This window comes from Brassica napus, chromosome C9 (assembly GCF_020379485.1).
Source record: "Brassica napus cultivar Da-Ae chromosome C9, Da-Ae, whole genome shotgun sequence".
Classification (NCBI taxonomy): Eukaryota; Viridiplantae; Streptophyta; class Magnoliopsida; order Brassicales; family Brassicaceae; genus Brassica; species Brassica napus.
This window is the reverse complement of record NC_063452.1, coordinates 53,643,698-53,670,813: the sequence shown is the minus strand read 5'-3', so window position 1 is coordinate 53,670,813 and position 27,116 is coordinate 53,643,698. Positions and strand designations below refer to the sequence as shown.

Below are 27,116 nucleotides of genomic sequence, written 5' to 3'. Positions count from 1 at the left end.
AAAAAACAACAATTATAGTTTTTCCATATTGTAAACTGTCTTCGTTTAACACGAGTTAGGGTTCTTTTCATCATTGTCTCATATAAGTCTGAGTCACAGAGTTGCGCCGTGTGTCTGTTTGTGTAAAAATAGATGGTAACGCATGGGCTTCGAGAAAAGATTGGGCTAATTGATTTTCAATTTATTGGACTTAGTATCTGGCCCAGTCTGTTAATACAGACATATAGGAAGATTAGGTTAATCGACATCTTCACCATCTCCTTCGTTGCTTGCGATTCCCCTTCCGGCATTTTAATATATTTTTTTCCTACTCATCGGCATCTTCTTTCTCTACCTCTCCTCAATCCAATCGACGGTTCAGTGTATCCCTTATTTTATATTAAAGGAAGCCGATCATCCACCGTTACATCTAGCAACAACTTCTGAGATTTTAATCTCTACCGTGACAGAATCATTTGTCAAATCATGTGACCAATTAAAACCCGATACAATATTTTAGGCAATCGATCTCGATTCTTCTCGATGTAGTTTCAATGGTGGTCTACCCGGCACAAACGATATTTCTCTCTATTGTCGGATGTAAACTTTTGCAGCTGATGAGAAAGGGGTTCACGTGGAAATTGGATCAGTCGATGAGAATTAGAATTCAAGTATTGCTATTGGAGCCAAGCTCTCTTCTGATGATACTACGGTTCGTGGTTTAGCCGGAGATGCATTTGGTTCAAACCTAAAATAATCTTGCGTTTGTCACGGCTGATGTGGTCATCCCGTTAGTGGCGAGCTAGCAGTTAGATTTCATTGTTCTAGCGATGCTTCCGTGATCGGGCTTTGTGGTTATATCTACAAGAAGTTCATGGTCGTCGTAAGCGCAGATGCAAAGGTAACGATATCAAATATCCTACTTATGTCCACTTTTGGAGTAACTTTCAGTACAAAGTTGTCACTGTCAGGTGAGAGTGCCAACGAGGCGGTCGGAAGCATAAGAACGCTTGCTTTATTCTGCGCAGAGGTGAAAGTGATGAAAGTAGATAAGAATAAATATGATGGAAAAATGAATCGTTAGGGGTATCGCGGTATCGGTTTCTTAGATTCTTTCTTCATCCTCTTCGCTTCTTACACCGACAGTTTATATGCACGTGCAAGGATAATGGAAAAGCAACACTCGATTATGATTTTCAAGGTAACACACCAAAACAAATTTCAGAAAATTTAAACGGTTCTTGTCTTAACCATTCTAAAGGATAATCTGTTTTGTTTGTTTTTTTTAAAAGGCTTTCTTTGCCTTCACCATAGCAGCTGCAACTATTTCTCATTTGATTTTATTGTCTCCTGATTCCAGCAAAGCTACCAATGCAGCTGCATCATGTACGCAAGACCACTAACATTCACACATCTGTCTTCACGGTTATAGACAGAGAATCAAAGATTGATCCAAGTGATGCATCTGGGAGAATGCTTGATAATGTTAAAGGAGATATTGAACACTGTCATACCTTGATCGTAAACACGTTTTCAGATTGTTCGAGGAAAACCAAATACTTCGGTAAGATACATTCATATTAGTTCAGATCAATTGTGTTTCAATATAAAAACGTTACTGATAAATAAAGATAGAGAGTTCAAAGCAAATCGTTGATGCACATCGTTGAGTTTATTGCCACCATTACTTTCTTCTTTCTTTTGTTAGTTTATTTCAGTTTAGCTTCTCATAACCAAACTCCTGGATTTTTCTAGCTATCTCTGGATCACACTCACCGACTCATATTTTAAAGCCAGTAATCTAATTTTAAGATTTTTGTTTACTCAATTGTATATTTGTATAGCTCGGGAAATTTTTTAGCAAAGATAGCAAGTGAGGAGGAACGCAAGATGTGGATCAATGGAGAACCTTCAGATCTCCGATAGCGATTCTTGAATGGTGGGGTCTCAGCGTAACGTTATCGTCATAACCAAATAAAATTTTCACGTAATACAAATGTCAACATTCAACAAAACCTTTCGTATGTTTAATTCTTTCCTTTTGATATTAGGAATTTGGTACCGTAATTTTATGATGTCCAAAATGCTTTTGAATGAGATTTATCTATTTAAGTGAACGTTTGAGATTGTTGACCAAGAAGAACACAAACTTTAGATGCAATGCCATGCGTTGTATAAAGTACACATAATTCTATCTCTATGTTTTTTTCAGTTTTGGACTCTGTTTTTTTTTCAGTTTTATTGGTTGCTTTTAAGGTTCTCTATTAGGTTTCTTACTTTTTCATCGTATTGTGTTTAAATTTTGTGTGGGTTTACTTTGTCATTTTCAGTTTCAGATTATTATGTTTTAGTCATATCAGTTTGTATCTTTCCCCAGTTTGATGATACTTTTTCCTGATGATGATTTAGTCTGACCTTATTTTTCTTCCTTGGTTAGGGTGTCATCTTTGCCAAGAGTGATGAATTTCAGACTGATGATTTAGGTTTATATCAAAGTTATTATGCAATATTGAATCTTGCTTGATATATTTAGTCTTTTTTTCTTCTTTCTTAACGTGTATTCTTTTCTTTCCAGCTTATGGTTATATTATATATGTCGAGGTAAAAAGCAAACATTCCGATGACTTTCTTGACTTTATTCATAGTAGAGGATGCGAACAAATATGTTGCAATTTCTGATGCTGGTTCCAGTCTTCTTGATTGACACTTTGTGATCTACTAATAATAAAGCTACAAGCCATTGATCATAATCTATTGTTCTTAACATGTTGTTGCTTTTGATAACAACATGAACTCTTTACTCGAGTCATATCCATCACCAAGCAAATATAAAAGTACAATATTTTTACATGTTACTTCTTTCAATTATTCAACATAGTAACTGAATCATGTGCTATATGTTGGATTTGCAAATAAGGTTTTTTGTTTAGGAAGTTCGGATTGAACCTTCTCGCATTACTATTGGCCAGAGCTGGTTCCATAAAATGTGAGTATGAAAGGCATATTTATTTTTCGAGATGTTTGAGACCATGTATTAGTTAAGATCAAACAACTGACGAAATATGCTGGAAAACACAAGCATAGTGACATGTAGGATAGACTACTAATCAATTGGTATTAAACTATCTCGATAATGTTTTTCTAGCGGTCACTTAACCCACTGAATCACAAATACTGGAAAACATACAAAATACAAGTTTAATACGTGTATATAATATGGTCTTCCTGCACGTAAAGTCACAATATAACGGAGGCGAAAGCATAAATAACAAACATGAAGATGGCGTTCAACAACAAGAGCAATAGAAACCACCTACACGTTGAAGACAATTGATAGTTGTAACCAAGTGATTGATTACAAATGTACAATTAACAATGACAACAGTCAACACCTTCCATTTGAGAGGGGCGTCAATTATGAAAATCCATGATATCAGATAAGAAAGGAAAAAATCAACAAAATTAACGAAAAGAAAAAATAAATAGTTATAATTTTACAAATAAAATTGACAGTTAATAGAGGTAATCTTAATACGATACCAAATAGACAAACAAAATAGACAAGGTGATACTAAAACAATAACATCCAAAAGATCGCACTCACTATTATTGATGATAAAGAATACACCAACCCCCGCGCTTGCCCGGAGTGTAGCCACCTAGTCCTTATAATGCTAAACTTTTAACTATTTTAAAATAATAACAATTCATGTATGATATTAATAAACCAAAAATGTTTTCTTTTAAACCTCCAACTTTATTAAGGATCTAAGAACATTATGTCTTAGATAAAACCAATATTATCCATCTGTCTAAACACACTTTCAAAACTAGCCAATTACAAATTAAACTTTTAAAAGTACATGTGAAAAATTAAACTAGAAAAGTACATAATTCAGTAAATATATTTTTGCTTTCCTTTAATGATAACTTTGGTTCTTAATTACTTGGAGAAGTGCCTCAGCCAATGAAGGAGAATGCACACACATGTGTGTTCCCCACTTTTAAGTGGTGCATGGACTCTGGATAATAAAACCATGCATTTATTCTGAGGATACATTTTGAAAACAAAACCTAAAGTATAATGCTAAATAAACCGTTTTTATTCCCCCACTTAGTGTATGTTGGTGAGAGAGGACCTTTTTTTATCCTTCGATGTCTTTATTCAAAATATTATATCATTTGAGACATATTGTCGGAAACCCAAAATTTCTCTCTAAATTATTATCCCTTTCTTTCCATATTATTATTCCCTAACAAGAAGCACCATTTTTTTTTGTAAATCCAATATATGAAATCAATCACACGGCGGAGATACATGTAAATGATATGGACTAATCATATTGTTTTAAATAACTCTGACACATGGGTTATAAAAATGAGAGATGTTTCCGATTTGTAATCATCGCAAGAAATAATATCCTACAATCTCTACCTAATTATATTATTATTTGATAATGTTGTTTTCACACATATACTACATAACTTCGACATGTAAATCCGTTTTGAGATTACAAAGATTACTACACTACACATGTGAGACATATACCATACCAAACAGGAAAGACATGTGAGACAAGTTGGTGTTTATTGACTTATGCGTCTCTCTCCACTTGCAAAGATTAATGATACTCTTAAAATACAATACTTGAAGTATTGTCACTGATTCTGTTGCAATTGGCACAAGAGCTTTTAACATTTGTGAATGAAATGAAGTTGAATGTATGTACCTCTAGGGGTGGCAGGCAGTGAACGTGAGTGCATCATGTTATGTGCTTAGGAGGAGAAACCAAGTTATGAATTACACTCTGTCGCTGTTTCTATAGTGTTGGAAAATGTTAAATATTGGAAGAAATGCAAGATTTCAAGATAAAATAATCGATATCTCATTGCCAATCATAAGGGAGATCCCTCAACAATCAGAGTACAAACCATTGCCGGAAAGACAAGGAAAAGAAAATACACAAAGACAAAAGGATTGAAACAACAAAGTAAGCAAGAGGAACACAAAAGCGCTCCTAAATCCAAATGATGATAGGAATCAAAAGACATTTTTGATATTCTTCAAACACTGGAACCATTATCTTCAAGCTCTTCAATGGTTCCACATTTTTTCTCTCTTTTCTTCATTACTCTTGAGCAAGAGGAACAGCCTGAGCCTATAAGACAGAAAGGAACAACATAGAAACCACATTAGAGACACACACAAAGTGTTTAAGAAGGCTTTAAAGATGAGAGAATGCATACCAGTGGGCGATACTTCAATGCATAGAACATCTCAAGGTAACGACGGCTCTCAAGACGGTCAAGGTTCGAGACATGCTTCCAGAATCCATACACACCAGTCAATGTCAAGAGCCTCTGTGAGTAAATCTGCCACGTGTATCTGCCAAAAACACACACAAAAGATAAGTCTCATGAACTAGTAAAAGAACAAGAAGGCATATGAGTTTTGTTTCTTTTTACTTCTCCTCAATCCTCTGAAGCCCTCCCTTTGAGATCTGGTCCCAGTGAGATGGATCTTCCTTACACTTGGCGAAGAAATCAGCAAGAGTATCAGCAGCCTGATCACCATGGTAAGGGTCAATGTGGAAACCTGATTTGCCGTGGACAATGATCTCAGCTGGACCACCTTTGCAAGTGGCGAATGTTGGTAACCCACAGGTCATAGCCTCCACAACAGTCAATCCAAAGGCTTCATACAATGCTGGTTGCACAAAAGCACCCTTGGTGTCACAGATGTACCTGTAGAGCTCGCCGTTCCTAACCCTGTTCATCTGGGAGGAGATCCAACGGAACTGGCCGTTGAGCTTGTATTCCTCAATGAGGTCATACATTTTCTTCATCTCGGCCTTCTCTTCGTTGTCCTTTGACTCTTTCCTCCTGTCTCCTCCAACAACCACCAAGTTAACAAGCTCACGCAGGCGTTTGTTCTTCCCGTACCACTCAACAAGACCTGACAAGTTCTTGACACGGTCGAGCCTAGCCATTGTGAAGAGGATTGGCTTCTTCTTGTCCTTGAGCACACATCTGTTTCAAAAGGAGAACATAAAGATTAGATCCAGAAATCCAGAATCACAAACGTTTACTAAAGATGAAGTCATCAAAAGCTTACAAGTGCTCTTCGTTTTCAACATTGCTGTAGAGGAGCTCCTCAATCTCTGGGTGGAACTTAGTCAATCTACGCTTCTCCTCAGTGTATGGGAAGTAGATGCTCATGTCAGCACCAGGAGAGACAATGTTGAACTTGGGATCAAACACATCAATGCCATGAACAACTCGGTACAGTCCAGGAAGAGTAAAGGCCGTGTGGCTCTCATACTGCCCAACTGTGTCCTTGCTGCAAACATAAAATGAACCAAAAGAGCATTTATATAACTGAAACAAACACTTTCTCAGAAACTATTTCTTGCAATCCAATACCTTCCAGCAATTTCTTGGAGAGTACTTGTGATGATGAAATCAGTATGGTTCATTGCAAATAGATCTGCAGTGAACTGGCATGAGAAATGGTACTTATCGTCAAGCTTCTTCCAGTATATATCCGAGTCAGGGTACTTTGTCTTCTCCAGGGCGTGAGCAATGGTACACTGTGACAAAGGAAGAACTCACACAGCATTAGCTTGAAGCTTACACAACTGAAACATTTAAACTGAGAGAAGTGTATTAACCTGAGTGACACCAAGTTTGTGTGCCAGTAAAGAGGCAACGAGGTTGCCATCACTGTAGTTACCAATGATAAGGTCAGGCTTGCCCTTCAACTCTTTAGCAAGCTCAACGGCAGCATCCTCGGTGTAAGTCTCTAGATATGGCCAGACTTCGAATCTTGAGATCCATTTGCGAACGATACCCTTCTCTGTTCTGAAGGGCACACGGAGGATGTCACAGTACTCAGATCCATCAACTCTCTCAAGACGCTCACCACATGTGGTTCCTACTGCATCAGGGAGCAGTCTAGTGAGCTGCAACAGAAGTAAAACACAAACACAGTCAGATTCAGACATCGTCAAGAATCCAAAATCAACTGAGAGCTTACAATGAGAATTCTTGGAGTAATGTTGAGTCCTTGCTGCTGAATACGTTGGAGCATCTCTGTCTCCATGGCACGGACTTGATCCAGAATGTAAACAACCTGCAAAGATCAGAACTATTTGAGCTCAAGACAGAACAACAAGTGTAGAAGAGGAGAGAGTTGAATGGGTCCTGACCTGACCACCAGTGTCAGGGTAACCAAGAACATTGTCCTGAGCAAAGTAACCATGTGGAGAGAGGATGACAACGTTGAACACCATAGGGACTCTCCCAAGAAAGTTCTCTAGAGTGCAAGGGTCAGGGGCCTCGAGGAGGTCCAAAAGAAGACGGATCATGTCAAGGACACGCTCGGCATTGTTTCCCCATCCCCTCTCAAGACCAATCTCCTCAAACTTGGCCTCAAAATCTTCATAAGGCGTTTCAGGTGAAAGACCTGCCAGATACTCCTCTGCCTTCCTCAAGATGTGTTGCAGATTGTTGAGGTTTTGAACTCTCTCGTTCAGCATCAGGGTCTACACATCAAACACACAAGATTCAGGGTTTAAGAAAGAAGAGACTCTTAGGGATTTGATCAGTTTACCTTTCCCTGGTAGCTGTGTAGTCGAAGGAACTTGAGCAAAGGAAGCAAACTCTCCTTGTCATGGAAGAGCTTAGCCGAGAGGTGACGGTTGAGAAACTCAACACCATCTCCAATGTACTTGGGGAGCGTTGGGCGAGGGACAGAGGCATTAAACGGCTCAAAGTCAAGCTCAAGCGTGAAATCACCGTTCTTACTGCGATTTCAAAAGTTACCATCATTTAGAAAATAAAAATAAAAACAGAACTGAACTTAGAAAAAAATGGTTAACACATACACTCCATCAACAAGCTCTTCCTTGAAATGAAGAAACTCAGCAGGTGTAAGCTCCTCAACAACAAGAGCATGGAGATTGACTCTTATGTACTCCCAAACACCAGGCCTTGGCCTCACAGCAAGAGCAACCCATGGTGGCAACACTATTGCTTCCTGTTTTTTTACCCATACCAATCCAAAAAGATTACAACTTTTTACCAAAAGATCAAAACTTTAACCACCAAAAAGACCAAAACTTTAACCACCATAAAGATCAAAAACTCTCACTACAATAAAGATCAAAACTTTCAGTAGTAACCCATTTGAGTGAATGTACCTGAGTGGTTTTGAGAAGGTCGAAGAAAGCACCACCTTCAATCTTCTTCTGGGTTTCTTCAGGCAAAGCCTCGAATTCAGCAATGATCTGGTTTTGTTGCAAGATGCCTTTACCTTTGCCTTCAACCCTACAAAGATCATCATCACGTGAAGGAAGTGTGATCAAACTCTTTTTGTTCTTCTTCTTCTTAGCCATTTTTTTAATAAAAAAAGGAGATTGATGAGAGAGAGTACCTGGAAAGTAAGGCAAGGACTTCGTTTCTTTGAGCAGCGAGCGTTTCGTTCAAACGCTCACGTTGGCTGTGGACGCGCGTTAACACACCGTTCACCATTGATCCTTAACAGAGAGACGCAGGAAACAGTGATAACAGAGTTTTTTTTTTTTTTCTTGGAAACTGCAGAGAAGAGAATAACACAAGGAAAAAGAATATAAGATGATGAGAATAAGATGTAAGTTTTGTGTTTGCCCAACATTCATATTTATATACAGATAAAACTATGTATTATAACGAGAAAATCAAGAAATATGATCAAAAACTTGACTTTTTTTCTTTCTTTTTTGAGCCTTAAGCTTCTAATGTATTACGAGAAAACCATGGAGGTTATTAAATTCAAAATATTGACCACTAAAATAATTGTTCGAGCCTACATCGAACTTGGACGTGTACAAATTGAAAATGATATCTTATGAGGTTATCTTAAGATCATTTCATTAGTTTCGTTAAACACTTCTATCCACCATCCGTTTTAAAGCAATGGTGTTTAAAACCAACCTCCTCATAGACATCTTTGTCGCATTTTAAATCCAAGTGTGACCTTAAAAAAGCGGATGCAAAGATATATAATATAAAGACAAAATATACCATGAGAAAAAAAAGGATATTTTAAATTGGATACAAATATCTATGTTATATTTTAAGAAAATAAGATTTTAACCAAAGCAAAAATAAATGAAAAAGACAAAAATACACCATGGCTTTATACGAAAAGATATTTAAAATTGGATACAAATATCTATGTTATATTTTAAGAAAATAAGATTTTAACCAAAGCAAAAATAAATGAAAATAAACACTCGATTCCCGAGACAGGTACAATAATATCTATAGTGGATTCCTTATTTGGATATAATTTTTTCTAGGAAAATATATTCAGAATTCAGCATTCAAAAGAATTTTCCGAAAATGTTAGATCAAATTAAAGAAAGGCGTGATACTCTTTTTTTTTCCCTTTGGAACACAGCTGGAAAAATTCCAACTTACAAAAATAATAAAAGGGCGAGAAAATAGAATACGAACAGGACTGGTTCTCCAGAATATATAGACATTTGGTGTTAATTTTCTAGCCAGAGATTTTTCAGGCAAGAATTTTCTAAGGAAAAGGACAAGATATTGTTGTGATTCATCTTATTTTTCTGTTTTCTTAAGAAAAATAAACACAGAAAACAAATTAAAATTCTTATCTCGCTAGCACTAGGATTTAGAAAACTATAAAACAATAACTTGGAATAAAAACCAGAAAGCTTTATATAAAAAAAGACCAAAAAGATAAACAAAAGAAGAATGAGAAGAAGAGAACCTGGAGTAGAGAGAAGGGGTTTCAGTGAATGGTGGAGGATTTGTTTGATACATTTTCATATTTATAGAGACGCATTATCAAAGCTTTATGCAATTTTCGGTAAGTTGGATAGAAATAAATAGATAAATTTGATAATTTACTTCCTTTGTTAATTTGTTTCCTTTAGTTTTTTTTTACTTGGGCTCCAAACTCAGAGAAATGGATTTGAAAGTCAATGTAAAAAGGCGTTTTAGGAAAAAAGATGGTTCTGGAAGTGTTTACATTTTCCTTATCTATGTAATAAGACGGATATATGAACAATTAATTACCAGTATTTTATCCTCAAACAGAGACATCCGAATCCTATCTTTGGATTAAGAAGTTAGTGTAATTAAATTTGATTTAAATGATTCCCTCTATCCTACACTTGGCCAACAAGAAAATTTATTAAAAACCTTGTCGATATTTTAGGACTAAAATATTAAAAAAAAATTGAAATCAAATGCAACACAATTTGAGAAAAAAAACTAATTTTCAATGATTTTTTTGACGACTTTTTATTTTGAATAATTATGCAATCAAATACAGTTTAATCTAATTTATTAAATTAAACTTATAATATCCTAGAATACAGAAATTTTAATTATTATTTTGGTAAATGATCTTTTGTTGTCTTTTTCTGCTTAAAAAAATTAAGCAAATTTTATGCGATGATAGGGCCGGTTCCACATTTTTAGAGGCCTATACCAAAAAGGATTTAGAACTTTTATGGTTTGACAAATGAGCTGAAACATCTCTCTGACTCTCTCATTTCATTTTTTTCAAACTTTTCTACCAAGCTTTGTTTATGAACACGTTTAACTTAGATATGTTAACACTTTTATTTCTTTCTTTAATTCAATTAATTGATCATATATTTTTCTCTATCACACTTTTAGAATTTAATATACATTTTTCACTAAAATGATGAAAAGGGGACGAAGAAATAAACTGATGAAAAATAGATCACTAACATATTTCAAATTGTGAAAGAACAAAAGAGCAAAAATCATTAAATTACTTATATTTTAAAAATAATTGTAAATATTCAGTTGGGCTAGAAGTAATGTTTACTTTACAGATGGAAAGATATTGATAAGTAAATATTATCGAACACAAAAGAAAGAACTGTTGATCGAAGTTTGTAACCTACATAATGAAGGACATTAGGTCGGGGATACGTGACTTCATAACTTTTTGACTGTTTAAATTATTTTTCAGAAATTTACGTTAACATGTATTTCTATTTTTTCTAAGTTTATCCCCGAAAAACATGTGTTTCTAAAATGACTCGTGTGTTATTAGGCATTTGTTAAGGATATAACTAACATCTACTGTTATTATTATTTTTTTGGCATCTGTAACTTATATTAGATCATGCATCAAAGTTTGGATACAACAACATCAAGTTAGAACTCGATTATCACTACAAACAACCATCTCCTATCTACATAACTTCCCAAAAAACCAACCAAGCGTGATGAGATTACTCTCCCAATCATCAGAACCAAAAAATGAAGCCTCTTCACTGCCATATACCTATACAGAGGATTTGATTTCCTCATTCTCGAACAAAGCATGTAACCAACTAGGAGAGCCTTGTGCCACGTAAGAATAATAACGCTTTCCTTTGGTTACACTCTGAGCAATGAGGAAAGCTCCTCTGTTAGTGCATCTTTCTTCCCCTCCTATTCTCCACCACTCTATTTTAGACAAACATTTTAGAACCTGAAGAGCTTCAAATCTGAAGTTTGGCCAGGCCTTGGGTCGAACAATCATCCCCACCGAAGATTTGTCTTCCATTGCTATTATCACCCTATTGACCTTGTGAGACGCCATGCTGTCAACCGACCACATCAAGGCCTTAAAAGTAGCCTCCCACTTACTTCCAGTATTGAAGAAAGCTCTTCTGCTAAGCATCATCACTTTCCCTTTAAGATCTCTGACCACCCAAGCTGCTCCTCCCATCTTTTCCTCTCTATTCCAATCAACACCCACATTGCATTTTACCCATCCATTCTGAGGCGCTTCCCAAACCTTCTTCTCTTGACTTTCAGCCCTTAGTTCTTCCACTCTATTCTTCTCTGCAACCTGAGCCATGAACCAGACCTCAGCCTCTTCATACATTTTCCCCACAATCTCTGGCGCAGTGAACCTTCTATCTTCAAACAAGATTCCATTGCGGAACTTCCATAGGAACCATATAGCCTAAGGAATAACCTTCGAAATTCTCAACGGAACTTTATCTTCTTTCATCATCCTTTGGAGAAAGTGAAAATTAGAGAAGTGAGACACCAGATCAAAGCCCCCTTCTGGACTTGGTACACTAGACAAAGCCCAAACCTGTCTCACAATAGAGCATGTGAATAGAATGTGATTGATTGATTCACCTTCAAACCCACAAGTCTGACACACCGGATCCATTCTGATCCCTCTTCTTACCAAAAGTTCACCTGCAGGGATAACATTACTGATCGCCCTCCATATAAACATTTTAATCTTCGGTGGAGCTTTGATCTTCCAAGTTTCAGACTTGAGGTCGTTGAGTGATGGTCTTACCTCCGCTTCTCTTATCTCTTCAGCTCTACTCACCCTGTTTCTGAGCCAGTAACCAGATTTAACTGAATACGCCCCGCTCTTGTTATGCACCCACACCCAGTAATCTTCCATCTCGAAAATTGGATTCATGGCCAGAATACTGACTACATCAGCCTCATAGAATAGCTCGTGCAGCTTATCAATATTCCAAGACCTATTGTGGATGTTCAATAGAGCTGCCACTGGGAGCATAAGGTCCACGAAAATGTTCTTCATGAGAGGTCTTCTTGGGACTTCACCAACAATCCATTCGTCAACCCATACCGAAATAGATTTACCATTTCCAAGCTGTTTTCTCAGGCCTTGTATGAGAAGCTCCTTGCCGAATTGGATACTTCTCCACGCATACGAAGGTCGTGGCCCCATTGTAGCTGAGAGGAAGTCTTTTTGAGGAAAGTATCTGCTTTTGAAGACACGAGCAAACATAGACTCAGGATTATCCAGGATCCTCCATGCCTGTTTCGCTAACAAAGCTTGATTAAACCCTTGAATATCCTTAAACACGAGCCCACCTTGTTCCTTGGCTAGACATAACTTTGTCCAGCTCAGCCAGTGAATCTTTCTTTTGTGCTCAAGGGAGTTCCACCAAAAGTCGGCCATCGCTTTGGTTAAATTTTCACAGCTCTTCTTTGTCAGTTTAAAACATGACATAGCATAAACAGACATCGCCATAGTTACTGCTTTGATGAGGATCTCCTTGCCACCTAAAGATAGCAATTTCGTAAACCAACCAGACAGTCTGCCCTTAAGCCTATCATAGATGAACGCAAGAATTTGGGTTTTTGATCCACTGAAACACTCCGGTAATCCTAGGTATGAGCATGATCCTCCTTCATTGATAATCCCCGTAATAGACTTGATCTTGTCTTTTAGCTCAATAACCACTTTGGTACCAAATGTAATTGCGGACTTATTCAAATTGACCACCTGTCCCGAAACATCTACTGTTATTATTATTTGGTTATAATATACTCAGTTAAACTGTTACTGATGTTCCATCATTTGACATTTTGACTATTATACTTACTAGTTTACAGTTCATTTCACAATAACAATCCATTTCCTTAATAATATTCATTTCCACTTGTAGCTAACGGTTTAATTAGTATGATTTGTGAATTGTGAAACAAAACGTTCAATTGGTTTTTAAAGTAAAACCGTTGATGGTTTGTGTCATCCATTGCGGTTTGTGTCATCCGTTGCGTAAGAGTTTTTTCTTAAAGATTGTTGGGTCGAAAACCATTGGCTAAGCTATTATTATTATTACTGGTAGGTTTGAACAAGTATTTGACGGAAGCATTTATAGTATAAAGAAATGTGTGTTGTCTACTTGTCTCCATGTATCTACGACCACCACGTGTGGAGTAACACGCGGAGTGAGGGTATAGTGACTCTGGGAGCTACACCAGCCAAACGTAAGAGGGATTTTGGATAAGGCCAACGTTGGTTGTGATGTTGCCTTTCCACCGACTTTCAGTGATAAAAATAGTAAAATACTGACAATTTGTATAATTATTTGTTGATATCAGGATTTGAATATTATGGAAACTGATTAAATCGTACGTTAAAAAGTAATAGTTGATCCACTAACGCATACCAGTCCATTGTTATTTGCTTCTGTGGGATGGTTTTGACTTTAAGGTAAAGCGGTATTGAGTCGTTTATTGATTTTTTTTTTTTTTTTTTTGGTAAAATTACTGATGTTTTGTTACTGTAATCAAATGGTCTTTTTTAACTTCTATAACCAAATGGTTAATTGAAAATATTAATGGTTGTGCAAAGAAAGAGTTTAGAGGACATGGGATGGGGTGGAATTTTTAAATTTTAATTTTTTTAATCTTTTTAAACATTTTCTCCTTCAGTTCTCTTTCTTTTTTTTCTTCTGAACAACATCTCCTTCAGTTCTCATTCTTTGCCTTGAGCATTCTTTCGCTTTCTTGTTTTTCTAAAATGTGGAAGGTGAGGTGAACTCGTACGTAACGCGGCAAAAGAACGATGCATGTGTTTTTATCCCAAGAAAACAACGATGCCTGTGGATTTCGAAACTTTTGCGTTATCTCCGGCAAATTTGAGTAATTAACATTTCCAAAATTCATTTACGGTTCATAGTTTAGACAACAATTAGTTAATTTTTCAAAGTCTTCCAAATGTTTGAAAATGATACCTGGGCCACCTAGAAGGAGAAATATAAAATGCAGTTAATAACCATCAAGATGTGGAAATCGATACTTATGTAGGACTTTTAAGGAAAAAAAAAATCTATGGTTCAAAATTTTAAGTTTTGGCCTTAATTTGTCTAAAACAGACTTCAAATTAAGCAGAAATAATTTGTAGACCTCAAATGTCTTTCAACATAGAGAATGAAGTGCTAATCTAGTTTTAAGTTCAAACTCTTGTGATATATTTTGTTTCTAAAAAATAGTTGGCTCAAAATTAAAAAGAGCAATAGCAATATTTTTGGTGAAACTCCAAGGCAAATAGCAAAAGCATTCGTTGGTCTTAAAAGGATACAACAAGAGAGAGGAGGCTATATGAAAAGGTTATAAATTTTTCAGAAATGTTAGTTACTAATACTATCTTCATTCCACGTCTGTGATTGGTAAATTTGATAAAACTGGTATAACAATGAGACCCTTGTAAAATAATGCTTGCTAATGAATCATAATTACATTTCCACTACCAGTAAGAGCATAATTAACGGCGCACTTTAAAAATGTTTCTTAATAGTGGGGTCCGTTAATTTTGCAAAAACCTATCGCAAAACATATCAAATTAGGATTGATTTTGGAGGAGTTTTTGCACTGTTCACGGACCCCACCAACACGTGACGACTCGCGATTAATTCGTTTATATATATATTTTTTTAAAATCAAAAAAAAAAAAATTTAAGAAACCCTCAACGTTAATGGTGCTCTAACACTGTTGCATTTTGCGTGATTACCAATTAGCAATAGAGTTTCCACCTAACCCAAAAAATAAAGTAAAATCATTATGTCTTGTTGTGTGTGTGGGGCCTGTGCAAATTCATAAATCATTTTATTTACAGCATATGCCTTCTGATTAAACGAAAGCCAAAGTCTATATAAACAATGGAAAGACCAGAACACAAGCAGTGTATCCGCAAGGTAAACTATAGATTATTGGTACGTAGTGCGTTATTTTAAAAAAGAATAATATAATAAATATATTGCTATGGAGGATTAATACTTTGTGAGAACAGATTGAGTATTGATAAAAAGAAATATTGATCTAAAGTAAACTACCATTTACCTTTTCAGTGTTTTTAATAAAATGAAAGTAACTCTAAGATAGTAGTAAGTTAACGTAAAATATGGATATTCCTTTAGGTAATTGTCAAACATTACATGATTTCCATTTATTGGAAAAACATATAAAATTAACGTAAAATATGCAAGGTAGAATAGTGTTGTCTTTCTACTATATGAAGTTCATTTTTGATTATTTAGGTAGATGTCAAACGTTACATGATTTCCATTAGGTTTGCCTAATTTTTTGGAATTGAAATTCCATCTTCTTCGATAATTGATACAGCTTAAAGCAAGCAACACCATACAGTAAAAGTTTTGCTATTGGATCATCCATCATTTTCTTGAACAAATCATATGGTACAGTATGGATATCTATCACACGCCACACTTTTCTTAAAAAGGATTTGCAAATTTTTTATTCATCAAAAGATGTAAATATGCATATGAATGATAACATCAAGGAAATTTTTATTTCTCCAGAGACAAATCCACATGCTATGTGTTTACGATATGATTAACTTTTCTAGCTTTCTGTAGAACTTATGAGAATCTTCGTAGCACATTTATTTTTATTTTTTTTAATATTCCATGCATGATAATTAGATTATTTTCCTCGGGTGAAATGTCTATGGAGACTTTTAACATTTAGTTTTGATATATTCCATACGTTTTTTGGGTTATGAATGTTAAGCCATGCGTTTAAGTTGGAACTATGAAGACGAAAGACAAATTATGTGTACTAAATAAATACTTGAGAACATGTAAAGCTGAGGCTTAATTGGTAGGAGAAGTGGGTCACATACAAATTTGAAAAAACAATGTTTTTGTTGGTGTTGTAGACTTGTAATAAATATCAATAGACACGTCTAGAATGTACATGAAATAAATGGTGTTTGTGTTTTGAGAAATGCTGAAAATAATAATACTCCTGTCATTCTAGGTTTATGCACACAGATTAATAAAACATATGATTTTATATATTTTCAAAATAAAAACACAATTACCTATACACCTAACCATATTTCAATCAATAAAAAAATAAAATGGAGAATCTTTTTAATAAATTTTACATTGAAATTCTAAAACGACACTTATTTTGAAACGATTTTTTTTTCTCTACAGCGACAATTAAATCGAAACGGAGGGAGTAATAATAAATGTTACTCCCTATGTTTCTAAATATAATATGTTTAGGAAAAAACACACATATTAAAAAAAATTATTTTTTTGTCTATAAAATATGATTAAAATTATAAAATAATTGTATTCAACCAATTATAAAATAGATTATTAAATATGATTGGTTACACAGTTTTTAATAAAGTAAAAGTTACCTAAAAAGTTAAAAATATTTTATATATTGGAACATCAAATTTTTTTGGAATATCCTATATTTAGGAACAGAGGAAATATGAGACATGATATGTTATTCAAAAAAGAATCATCCGGTATGATCCACTCTGCAGTAGGTCGAGTTGGGCAGTGTGAAGACTGTGTGAATCCCTGAAATCTTTTTTTACAGTGTAACCTCAGCTCACACCTCTGGAAGATTTTCTACCAATATGAAAGATCCTCTTACTTAACGGTCTGAAGATTAACTCTAATACCAATAAAATTGCATGGCTCAGCAGGCGATGAAGAATGGAATTTTTACCAATGGAAAAAATAGTTACAAGATAAGATTTAATAATCAACAGATATTTACAACATAATTGAGACTTCAAACATAAACAATAAAAAAAATCCTTAACAAAAGTCTCGGACTATCACAAGTTTCTCACCACAAAGATGATAATTTCACTACTCTGCAAACTCAAGATCTCACCTGTTTTTAATTATTAATTCCTCCTCTTTAGTGTATACCTCTTTCGACCGTTTGGTCACCAACGTCAAGTGACAAATATGTGGTACCGTGAATCTCTATACCAGTCCCTTCTCCATGATTGCACCGTAATACCCAAATGTGGATAAAATACCATAAGTATGGTGAAGGCAACGTCTGTTCTTGTTGGAAATGGAAAGTTGAAAGAGCTTCAATGGCAGAGTGCCTCTCCATATGCTACCCATTGTTTGAAGCTATCCGTAAAATCATCGCGAATATTTGTGTGGACAGATGGTTCGGTTCCCATAGGTTCCTTTCCCTGCCAGAGGATATAAACTCTGGTTAAGTTTCATGTGCAAGTAACCATGTGACAATATACGCCTCTCAAAACAATCGAATAATCTGATAGGCATGCAAAGTAGAATTGGGAAGAGACTGACCTTCCTGCTGCTTGATCCACTCTCGCTCATAGCTGGCGTTGACTGTTTTATTTCACTGATGATAATCTCCGATGATGACATTTCTGCGGTTGAACAGCTAGCAAGCGCTGATGGCCTACCAAAAGAGCAATGTGAGTTCAAAAAAAATGTTGATCACTCATAAGAAATAGGCTATTACTGTTAATTTAGTCATCAATAGAGAAAAACGCTACACAAATGGATATTGAATCTTATGATAAACTTTTTGGACGCAACATAATCAGCTGGATTTTGAGAAAGATGACCAATATGATATATTGAAATTATAAGCCTCTAGTTAACGAGATCCGGTTGCTTCATCAACTGCTTAAGATCGTACATTGATCTCGTTAATGCACATTACTTTTACCTGTACAATTGATCGTTCTCGCATAGATTTTCCGATGACGAAAGCCACTCAACATCAACAAAATTTGAGACACTAGACATGTCTTCCTGCTCGGACAAGTAATTGGAGTTACTACCATTACGTTGAACCTTCTGCGCATCTCCAAAAAAATGTGAGCTAGGCATTGACGGAGCACACCTACAAAGACGTTACAGCTGATGATTCAGACCAACAAGTGTTCCAACGTACTAGCACACACAATTTTTTTGACTACATGAAGTAGAAAGACAGCACTCATCAATTTATGAGATATAACAAGGGTTGAATTGATATGCACAATAGAGCTCCACACAGCAAATGCATACATATACTCAAGCTAAAGGAACCAGCAGTACATATTTTATTAATCTATAATCCAGAAGAATATGTAAGAAATAAATAAAAAAACCTTGATAATGCTACATCAGCAGCTGGCATATCTGGTGATGACTCTGAAACTATATGAGTCACTTGGCGTGATGACAAGCCTTTACGTGATATGCTTTCATGCTTGCTACTCATTGCAGACATCGGTGTGCGACTTTCATGGAGAATATTTCCATCTGATAAGCACCTCTTCACAAAGAACCTGGAAACATAGTGTCAGGAGCTGTGATCGGTAATAAAGTTAAAATAATTTTGTTAACTTTTAAGTCTATAATGAAGATGGAAAAGCCATCTGCTAAAAACAGAGCAAATTCATAAACAAATAGAGAGTACACATCAAGGTAAAGTTCGATGCAGTTGACATATCAATCCTAGTTTCCCATAATATAAACAAGCTTGCACCTCCATGTGTCAAAATCATACGATCATTCCATATGATTAGGATCACAACAGTTTCAAAGGATGGAAATTGGAAGTTCTGGTGGAGAATGACATTCATGATAGGGATAATTTCGAATGATGTAGAGGTTATCTGTTTTAAAGTTCGTATACAAAACGCATTGCAAGTAGGTCTAAGAAATTAGAATTCGTATAGACCCTACAATTCATCAAAGCATGTCAGAAGAATGGAAGATGACAGAAGAATGGAAGATGACCATCAAGTTCTAAATACATATATACCTAGATAATTGCAGTCATAGAAACCTACCTTTCATCTTCCTCCATGCTTAATTCTTCATTTCTCTCATTGGATTGGGAATCTGAACGCAACTCCCAAACCGCCAGCTTCCCTTGTTCAGGCCGGAAAGTACCAAGAAATCTGCATATAGAAAGCCACAAAGGCCCAAATACTTTCTGTAAGACTCTGGGAGATCATGGCGTAACATGTATATACGAGAGAGTGACAGAGAAGCAGCTCACATGTTAATAGCATCTTGTTTATCCGCATCCATATATGCGTTATTATAATATCGTTGCAGAGTCCTCAAAAACTCCTGTGACTGGGTTGCTGCTTTCCACTGGCCTCTCCTCTCACTGAAAACCTATTTTATACCAGAAATTATATGAAGCAACAAAGTGTCTCCAAACAATAGTGAACATAATGGTAACTTGAGTCGGCTGACAAGTAACCAGTGTCCGCTGCTGATAGGCTCAACTATAAAGGCTGATTGATTAGCAGGCACAAATGACATAAGGAAAGGAGTTCTGATATTTAATTGTGAAACAGTCAAAACTGTGGAATGGGATAATTTTATTTCATATGAATCATTCCCAACTGAGACTCAAAGGAATCTACTTTGTGCAATTAGTATCAACCATCAACTAACTGTCTCTAAAAGAAGACTACATAAAAGGCAGTTCCAAGACGATTAACAAAATTAATCCAATGCTCTCGGGACTCTAGGGAAAAATATAGACTTACCTTATTGTGGGCTGCAGATCCACCATACTGATAAGCTAGCGTGTCTCCCATTCTCTCATATAACCCCATTAATGAACTTGACAGAGGATCATCAAGTTCTATCGTAGGAGCATCTCTAATTCCCAAAGCATGAAGCTGTTGTCCTAGAGCAGCCCAACCATATGCATACTGTGCAACATTTGTACGATCAAGACAATCTATGCAATTGGTTCTCAGCACGCCACTCTGAAGCCTACTAGGCTTGACATCATAATCGCCATCATCAACATTCTTACTTGAGCGAAAATTCTTCTCTGGGGAATCATATTCCCCACTATCATCATCAGAACTATTACGTGGAGACATGTCCGCACTGCATTTTTAAGACATCATTAGTACTGTAAGAATTTAATACATAGGTGCACGGAAAATAACTTTTCTAATAGAGTACATCACTTTCCACCAAGATCTAGTTGAATGTTATCACCAGTTTCCAAAGAGTAACACCAATTACGGACAGTTAATGATAATTAACAAGTGATCCACATTGCAGAAGATAGCTAGGAAAGGAATACTATCCTAGAAGATCAATTCCCTGAACTACTTAGACAGGTTCATCTTAATAACAGACAGCGAAATAATAACCGGGGAAGAATTTATATAATGAACAAGTTACAGAAGCTCAAGCAAAAGGCTTACTCAGATGAAGACAAACTCAGATAACCATCGAGCTTCATTGCTGGGGTAACTTGATAATAAAAGAAACCTGTTAGCATCAAAGCACAGGTAGCTACTTTGCCAAGAAGTGCCAAGACATTTGCTGTTTTGCTGAAATACAGACAAAGAAAAGATAAAACTGGTTTTCGTCTAAAATATGTACTGTATTTATAATTTTTTTTTTTTGAAGGAGTTGGAACGGAAATTTAAAACGATACCTCTGGAAATGTTTGTGCAAGTCCCAGTGGAGGAATCTTAAACGATTTTCTTCAGGCAGATCTTTGTTTATAAAGTCAATTGCATTAGCAAACTCTGCCCGGAGAACTGATTCCCTGGGTCTCCTCTCTTTTGTCTATTGCCAAAAGAACCAGGAAAAATCAGTGAAAGCTTTGAGGTGCGAGAATATCAAAATGACAGTGCACATGCCCTTTCCAATACAAAAAGTACCTAGGCTGAAATGATTATGAAAGATTAGGCAGCTCACCTTGATCAAGTTCAGAATAATGATGGGGATTCCATATCGATCTACAAGGTTTTCAAAGTGTAGTCTAGTTGCCTCAAAGTTCAGGTCCCTTTTTGACACTGTATTTGACATTGAGATATTCAGACACACAGAGGAGAGAGAGAATAGAGACCAGGCAGTCTAACACTTACATACTATATCCGGCTTAATATTCATCCGCGAGGTCTCCTGTGACCAGAATAGAGGGATTGAGCCACGATTCTGCACAACAGAACTTATTTGCATGGGATGGTCTTCAGGAACGTCCTCGGACACTATCTGTTCTGTTTCGACATCATTAGCAACATTGCCACTTTCGTTTATTCCTCGTTTCAAGTACCTAAAATCAGAAGGGGGTTAGGGGAAAAGAAGAAGAATAACTACCTCAAGTAAAGATGCATATTTTAAATCTCCATGTTGGAAAGAACCCAGGAGATAGGCAAATATTGAACAATGATTGCGCATTGTACTCTTATGTGGGTTTTATTTGAAATGACTTCATGTTACTGCTACAGGTTACAGAGTGACTTATAACAGACATGTATCCTACAGAGCAGGAAACAAGGGAGTTATGAAATCTGATACCTGGTTCCAGCATTATGGCGGGAGCGCCTAGCAATAAGAGTGAGTTTAAAATTCCGTCCAGCTTCAGAAAGACTTGTCTACATGCACAACAAATCAAGATTCAGCACCTATGAATCTAAACAGTACTATGAAACTCTCAAGGTATTTGAGAATAAAGATGCTAGTTAGCACAGCCAAGAACATCAAAATAGATGAATAGCTATAAGAATTTGCAAGTGAGACATAATACTTCTTTTGCAGACCTTTTGGTGCAAGACCAAACATGAACAACATAATGATCCCAAAGTAAATGGTACACAAATAACAAAACTGCTGCTGTGAGAAAAGAAAAGGAACATTTGATTTTGGGAAAACTTTCTATGCTTTGGCAGTGAGGGGCAGAAAAATATACGATTCTTACCTGCTTAAAGAAACCATACACCAATGCTACAGTCCATACGGTATTCCGAAGATGATGTCGAATTCCCCGAGTCAAGAACTCGTTCCAAACAAACATTTTCTTATAGAGAGTACCACCACTCTCGCGGTCGCATATATTCTTCTGGAAACTACGCATTATATTGAAAGAATAGCTGAAAAAGAAGTCTTTTGTAAGGTCCACCATACACAGGAGCCTCTTGTACCTGTTTATCAACAAGTGGGAAACACCAGATAAAGAAACGCAAGTGTTAAAAATGACTTCAGTTCATAAAAAGGTGGAAGGGTGTAATAAATAAACACATGTACTCTCTTAAACAATAAGCTTGGAACAAACAAAACATGGGCATAAAGATATTATCAAGACACCTGTTCTCGTCTCTTGAATTTGTAAAGTTGGAAAGCACGCTAGAATTTCGCAAAGAAATGATCTCACTCTTGGACACTTCATAGACCCTGTGACCACAAATTTCGCCAATCTCTCTTCTCTCAGTAATAACCAGCATGTAGTATGGTCCCAAAAACTTAATGAACCCTGAGACCACCCACATAAATGGGGAGAACAAAAAAAAAAACACAAAAATAGTGAGAACACGCTGTAAAAATAAAAGCATCTAGGTTCCTGTAAACATAAGCAACACATACCAATGATGCCATAACATAGAGTGACAAGTTTCAGACCGCCTGTGGCTTTGTTTCCTTCGTGTATCCGTTTAAGCAACTCGTAGCATTCCTTTTTGGTATAGGCAGTTGAATCCTCACTGACGTTAAGCTCAGACGCATCAAGGCGGTCAATCTTTAGTACTCTATACACCCCATTACCGTTCCAACCAATCATATAGAAATTCTGAAAAGAAAAAAAGATATAATCATGTTAGCTAATAAAATTATCCTAGCGATTCAAATGTGCAAAGTGGAAGCTGTATGTGTACCGATTGAGTCTCAAAGAGTTTGAATTCTTGCATAGAGGCTTGAAGGGAAGATGATGATCCAGAGGAGGAGGTCGAGCCTCCGTTCTCCATTGGTGGCGATGAGGTTATTCCCAAGCCTTTTGACTTACAGATCCAACCTCTCGCCGGAGCATTCACAAAAGTTCCAAAATACAGAGCACAAGACTTTTGTCTCTGTGGGAAAAAAGAAAGAAAGAAAGATTTTGAATTTACACGCAAACCAAAAATTGAAGAGATTGTCGTAAGAGATCAAAGGTCATTACTTTTTCACTCGATACACGAATCTCTTGCACTGTGTGATTATAAGAGAAACAATCGAGCAGCCTCGGAAACACAAAGGAAGATTCTTCTTATGGTGCTCTCGAATCGAAACAAATGCGAGATTTTGTTAAAACGTAAGGAAACGATCAAGGAGATCACAGCTCCAGAAAGCTCAGATTCGCAGAATTAGAAGATGAAACGAAGAATTGGAGAAGAATAATAATTTGAAGAAGATGGAGAGAGAGAAAGGGGTTTAATGATGAGGAGGAGGAGGAAGGAGAAGATGATATGATTCAGATGTTTTCTTTGTTTCGGTGGAGACAAGCAAGGAAGGAAGGAGAAGATTGGATCAAGAACACAATTAGAAGAAGGCCACGAAACACACCACAATTTCTATTTTGTTTTATTTATTGTTTTTGGGATTTGCAGAAAAATAAAAATAAATAAATAGTCCCGTGACAGTGTGCTCTCTATATAGTTACAGCTGTCTGGACTCTAATGGAATTAGCTGCACCTTCGAGGAGTTATTACTCTTTCTTTCGTTCACATCCTCCTTTTTTTTTATAACTAAAAGTCAATTATCATGATTCACGAGTACTCATTTTAGCAAAATAAATATTATCAAAAGGTGTCACAAAAACATGTTTACATGATCAGGTGATGATGCTGACGCCAACACTAATTTGATTATATAAAGATATATCAGCTGTCACTAAAAGGATTACAGATCTTTCTTTTTTTTTTGGGTACACTAGTCTTTTTGGGTTTTAGTGTGTTCGTTCAATTGTACAAGTTTTTTTTTGGTCAGAACAGAAAAGATTATAAATAAGCTGAGCCAAAAAGGAAGAAAAAAAAAAGAATAGGCTAAACCCTATGTCAAAGTATTGCTTTACACACAAGGTACCAACTTTCATTACCGGGAAAACCTACTTACAAATCTAAAACTTGCTCCCTCGTCACTACTTGTATGCTTACGCAATCTAATTCATGATCCTCAGTGACGCGAGACAAGAGAGAAAAGGATTCTTGACCTCGCAAGTGAAGATGATTACACACACATCAATCCTTGCAATCTGTTACACCTTCTGTAGATATTTGAAATCTAGCTTCTGCTTCTGGCAAGCATGGCGAGCTTATCACTTTGCATATTCTCTCCTCTCCTCTTCCTTTCCTCATTGCCAGCCTGTATATGATTTCCTCATCATCATTAACCAAACACATTTTGCCAATGAACTCTCTCTATAAATTAAAAAAAGAAACATTGTTTGGAATTTGCAAACGTTACAGACCTTGTTGTGGTTGCATGAGCCATGATATTCCCACCAATCGGCTTAAACTGTGGCCCAGCAAAAAGAGCAGAACCATCTACTTGCGCAACTACTTGGTTTGTTATAACCACAGCCACACCAAACTAGAGCGCCATTAAACAAGAGAGCAAGTTTCAGGATAGGAACTTGCGAAAGGACACAGTTAAAACTACTGAATGGTCTCACCTCATCTGCTAATTTCTGCAGACTCCTCAAGAACTTTGCAAGATGCATTTGTCTGGCCGAAAGCTCTCCCCTTCCTGAGAAATCTGTCCTGTAGAGAGCGGTGGCACTATCCACAATCATGAGAGCAAATCTGTTACATCACAACTTTCACAGTTAGAACTCTCATCTCATCATGAACAAAACTGGAACTGAACACCAAAAAAGAAACTCAACGCACCTTGTTTCAACCATCATTGACGCTGCTTCAAGCAAAAGCCTTGACTGGTGATCAGTATTGTACGCCCTCGCATAGGCAACGTTTTCCAGTACATCAGCTCCATTTAGTCCAAACCTGCATCATTTCGGTTGATTACTTCACGGATTGTTCTGTCACAAGATGGTCCCACATGTGTTACACGGACAGCATACCTGTCGGCTATCTGCAAAAGTCTTTGTGGCCTGAATGTTCCCTCGGCATCAATGTACATTGCCTTTCCCTCTCCACCTCCTTGATCCATGGGAAGCTAATCATTTTTAAACCAGAACCTTAATGTGAATATCTTTCTCAGTTTTGCAAAGATGTACAAAGAGATTCAAGGTCACTGATTCCTACTACACAAGAAACAATAGCAGAGTGGTGAATTGATGAAAATGGTTCTTACTTGACAAGTTACACACAGTGTATGGCACAACTGAGTCTTTCCTGAGCGGAACTCGCCATATAACTCAGTGATGGATCCGGTCTCAATTCCGCCTGCTGACAAATACAGGGGAAAGTAAGAAGATCATAGTAGCAAAATGACCTGTTAAGAACAACCAAAAATCTGAAACCAACCTTCAAGAACTTTGTCAAGCTCCCGTGATCCAGAGGTAATCTGAATGATCTCCTGTCTCTGAGCATGGAGCTGGGTAGCACTAGTGAAACCCAAAGGAACCAGCTTTGAAGCTGTCACACAGAGAAGCAAATATAAGAAAATGCATAATCTCTGTATATAACAAAGAAGGATCTTTCAATATGACATGCCTGCTTCTACGATTTTGTCAACCTTAGCATCACTGATTCCTTTAATCTGCAAGAGATCCTTCCTTGGAGTGTATGCAACACCTTCAACAGTGCAGAGACCAGCATCCCTAAGCTTCTTTACATCAACAGAAGCTATACCTGCCGCCTGAAGATTGAAGAATCAAATCGATGAAACGGTGTATAACCAAATGATTACAACCAGAAGAACCAAAAGAACACTGATTTATTTCCTTCTTGTGAACAAAACAACTCTAAAGGTGTCAACTTTATCTGAATCCAACAAAAACCCTAAATGTATTTCACTCTACAAGGCTAACGGAATCCCAATTTTCGCTCAGAATCAGAACGAGCAGAAAAGGAGAGATCTTTAGTGAAACTAACGCGAACCCAATTCAATTAACGCAAGATCCGATGAAGCGAGAAGGTAAATAGCTCTGGAGAAACTGTACCTGAAGCTGTTCGACGGGGAAAGGGCCGTGCTGGATCTCTTCGTCGTCTTGTTGCTGAACAGCATTCTGGTTTCTACGCTGCTCCATTGTCGTCATTTCTCTCAATCAGAATAGATTCCAGTGAAAGCAAAATTGAGACTTTGCGAGTGGAGGGAAATGGCGAGACTTCTCTGAAACGAATTGAAAGAGTCACTAACATTTAACAAGACGAAGAATGAGGTAAAGGCTTCTCTAGCAAGTCTCGATTACGTTGTGGTCCAGTTGTCCTTATTGGGCCTTACTCGCTACAAGCCCATATCTCTTTAAGCCCGAACTCACGTGACCCATTATTTAATCTGTTACTTAAAAACAAACAATTAATCAAAGTATGTTCATTTATACAAGGATTACAAGATATACAAATATGGAAAATATCCAAAACTAAGAATACAAATACAAGAAAAAAGGAAATATGGTTTCTTTTTCTCCAAGCTACATGGCCGCCTTTCTCTCTCTCCAAGTCGTGGCCGTCTTTCTCTCTCTAGGGTTGGATCGTCTCTCTCTAAGTGTATGGGCTGGTTATAGACCGGGCCGGTTATAGACACCCATCAATTGATTTATAACACTCATCCTTGGATGCCATAACCATACAGAGATTGTA

At 36.6% G+C, this 27,116-nt stretch overlaps 3 protein-coding genes across 8 annotated transcripts; all 3 read right to left on the bottom strand.

Moving 5' to 3' along the window:
• Window positions 1-4,849: 4,849 nt before the first annotated feature.
• LOC111211726 (sucrose synthase 1-like) lies at window positions 4,850-9,785 on the bottom strand. 5 transcript variants are annotated; one of them, XM_048767391.1, is made up of 13 exons: window positions 9,758-9,785; window positions 8,414-8,574; window positions 8,181-8,307; window positions 7,866-8,017; window positions 7,592-7,784; window positions 7,188-7,523; window positions 7,016-7,111; window positions 6,651-6,941; window positions 6,403-6,569; window positions 6,095-6,319; window positions 5,446-6,009; window positions 5,227-5,365; window positions 4,850-5,138 (listed from the first exon to the last, which is right to left on the bottom strand). In XM_048767391.1, exons 2-13 carry the CDS (start codon window positions 8,509-8,511, stop codon window positions 5,109-5,111), a joined length of 2,418 nt encoding a protein of 805 aa, XP_048623348.1. In that variant the 5' UTR covers window positions 8,512-8,574; window positions 9,758-9,785; the 3' UTR covers window positions 4,850-5,108. The 5 variants fall into 5 exon arrangements, with proteins under 5 accessions (XP_048623348.1, XP_048623351.1, XP_048623349.1 ...); XM_048767394.1 differs by lacking the exon at window positions 9,758-9,785 and adding an exon at window positions 9,478-9,495; XM_048767392.1 differs by lacking the exon at window positions 9,758-9,785 and adding an exon at window positions 8,953-8,970.
• Window positions 9,786-17,277: 7,492 nt separating this feature from the next.
• Window positions 17,278-23,970, bottom strand: LOC106373573 (phosphoinositide phosphatase SAC4-like). Its single transcript, XM_048767390.1, has 17 exons — window positions 23,534-23,970; window positions 23,253-23,444; window positions 22,966-23,167; window positions 22,690-22,855; window positions 22,304-22,526; window positions 21,904-21,980; window positions 21,471-21,658; window positions 21,301-21,398; window positions 21,035-21,168; window positions 20,799-20,927; window positions 20,121-20,472; window positions 19,619-19,740; window positions 19,407-19,517; window positions 18,720-18,899; window positions 18,293-18,469; window positions 17,905-18,019; window positions 17,278-17,783 (listed from the first exon to the last, which is right to left on the bottom strand). Exons 2-17 carry the CDS (start codon window positions 23,340-23,342, stop codon window positions 17,676-17,678), a joined length of 2,472 nt encoding a protein of 823 aa, XP_048623347.1. The 5' UTR covers window positions 23,343-23,444; window positions 23,534-23,970; the 3' UTR covers window positions 17,278-17,675.
• Window positions 23,971-24,373: 403 nt separating this feature from the next.
• Window positions 24,374-26,699, bottom strand: LOC106376587 (DNA repair protein RAD51 homolog 1-like). 2 transcript variants are annotated; one of them, XM_048767396.1, is made up of 9 exons: window positions 26,477-26,699; window positions 26,028-26,172; window positions 25,839-25,949; window positions 25,666-25,760; window positions 25,433-25,527; window positions 25,242-25,355; window positions 25,025-25,154; window positions 24,821-24,942; window positions 24,374-24,714 (listed from the first exon to the last, which is right to left on the bottom strand). In XM_048767396.1, exons 1-9 carry the CDS (start codon window positions 26,570-26,572, stop codon window positions 24,591-24,593), a joined length of 1,032 nt encoding a protein of 343 aa, XP_048623353.1. In that variant the 5' UTR covers window positions 26,573-26,699; the 3' UTR covers window positions 24,374-24,590. The 2 variants fall into 2 exon arrangements, with proteins under 2 accessions (XP_048623353.1, XP_013672130.2); XM_013816676.3 differs by having other exon boundaries at window positions 25,666-25,757.
• Window positions 26,700-27,116: the final 417 nt, after the last annotated feature.

Excerpts from the sequence above, each read along its gene's own strand:
- LOC106373573 (XM_048767390.1), bottom strand. The coding sequence starts at position 23,342 with ATGGAGAACGGAGGCTCGACCTCCTCCTCTGGATCATCATCTTCCCTT. Across the intron at positions 21,659-21,903 it reads CGCCATAATGCTGGAACCAG|GTACTTGAAACGAGGAATAA; the intron begins GTATCAGATTTC and ends TTCTGATTTTAG. Across the intron at positions 19,518-19,618 it reads AAACAAGATGCTATTAACAT|ATTTCTTGGTACTTTCCGGC; the intron begins GTGAGCTGCTTC and ends TTCTATATGCAG.
- LOC111211726 (XM_048767391.1), bottom strand. The coding sequence starts at position 8,511 with ATGGTGAACGGTGTGTTAACGCGCGTCCACAGCCAACGTGAGCGTTTG. Across the intron at positions 6,942-7,015 it reads TTACTCCAAGAATTCTCATT|CTCACTAGACTGCTCCCTGA; the intron begins GTAAGCTCTCAG and ends CTTCTGTTGCAG. Across the intron at positions 6,320-6,402 it reads CTCCAAGAAATTGCTGGAAG|CAAGGACACAGTTGGGCAGT; the intron begins GTATTGGATTGC and ends TTATGTTTGCAG.
- LOC106376587 (XM_048767396.1), bottom strand. The coding sequence starts at position 26,572 with ATGACGACAATGGAGCAGCGTAGAAACCAGAATGCTGTTCAGCAACAA. Across the intron at positions 25,950-26,027 it reads TGACAAAATCGTAGAAGCAG|CTTCAAAGCTGGTTCCTTTG; the intron begins GCATGTCATATT and ends TCTGTGTGACAG. Across the intron at positions 24,715-24,820 it reads GCTCATGCAACCACAACAAG|GCTGGCAATGAGGAAAGGAA; the intron begins GTCTGTAACGTT and ends AATCATATACAG.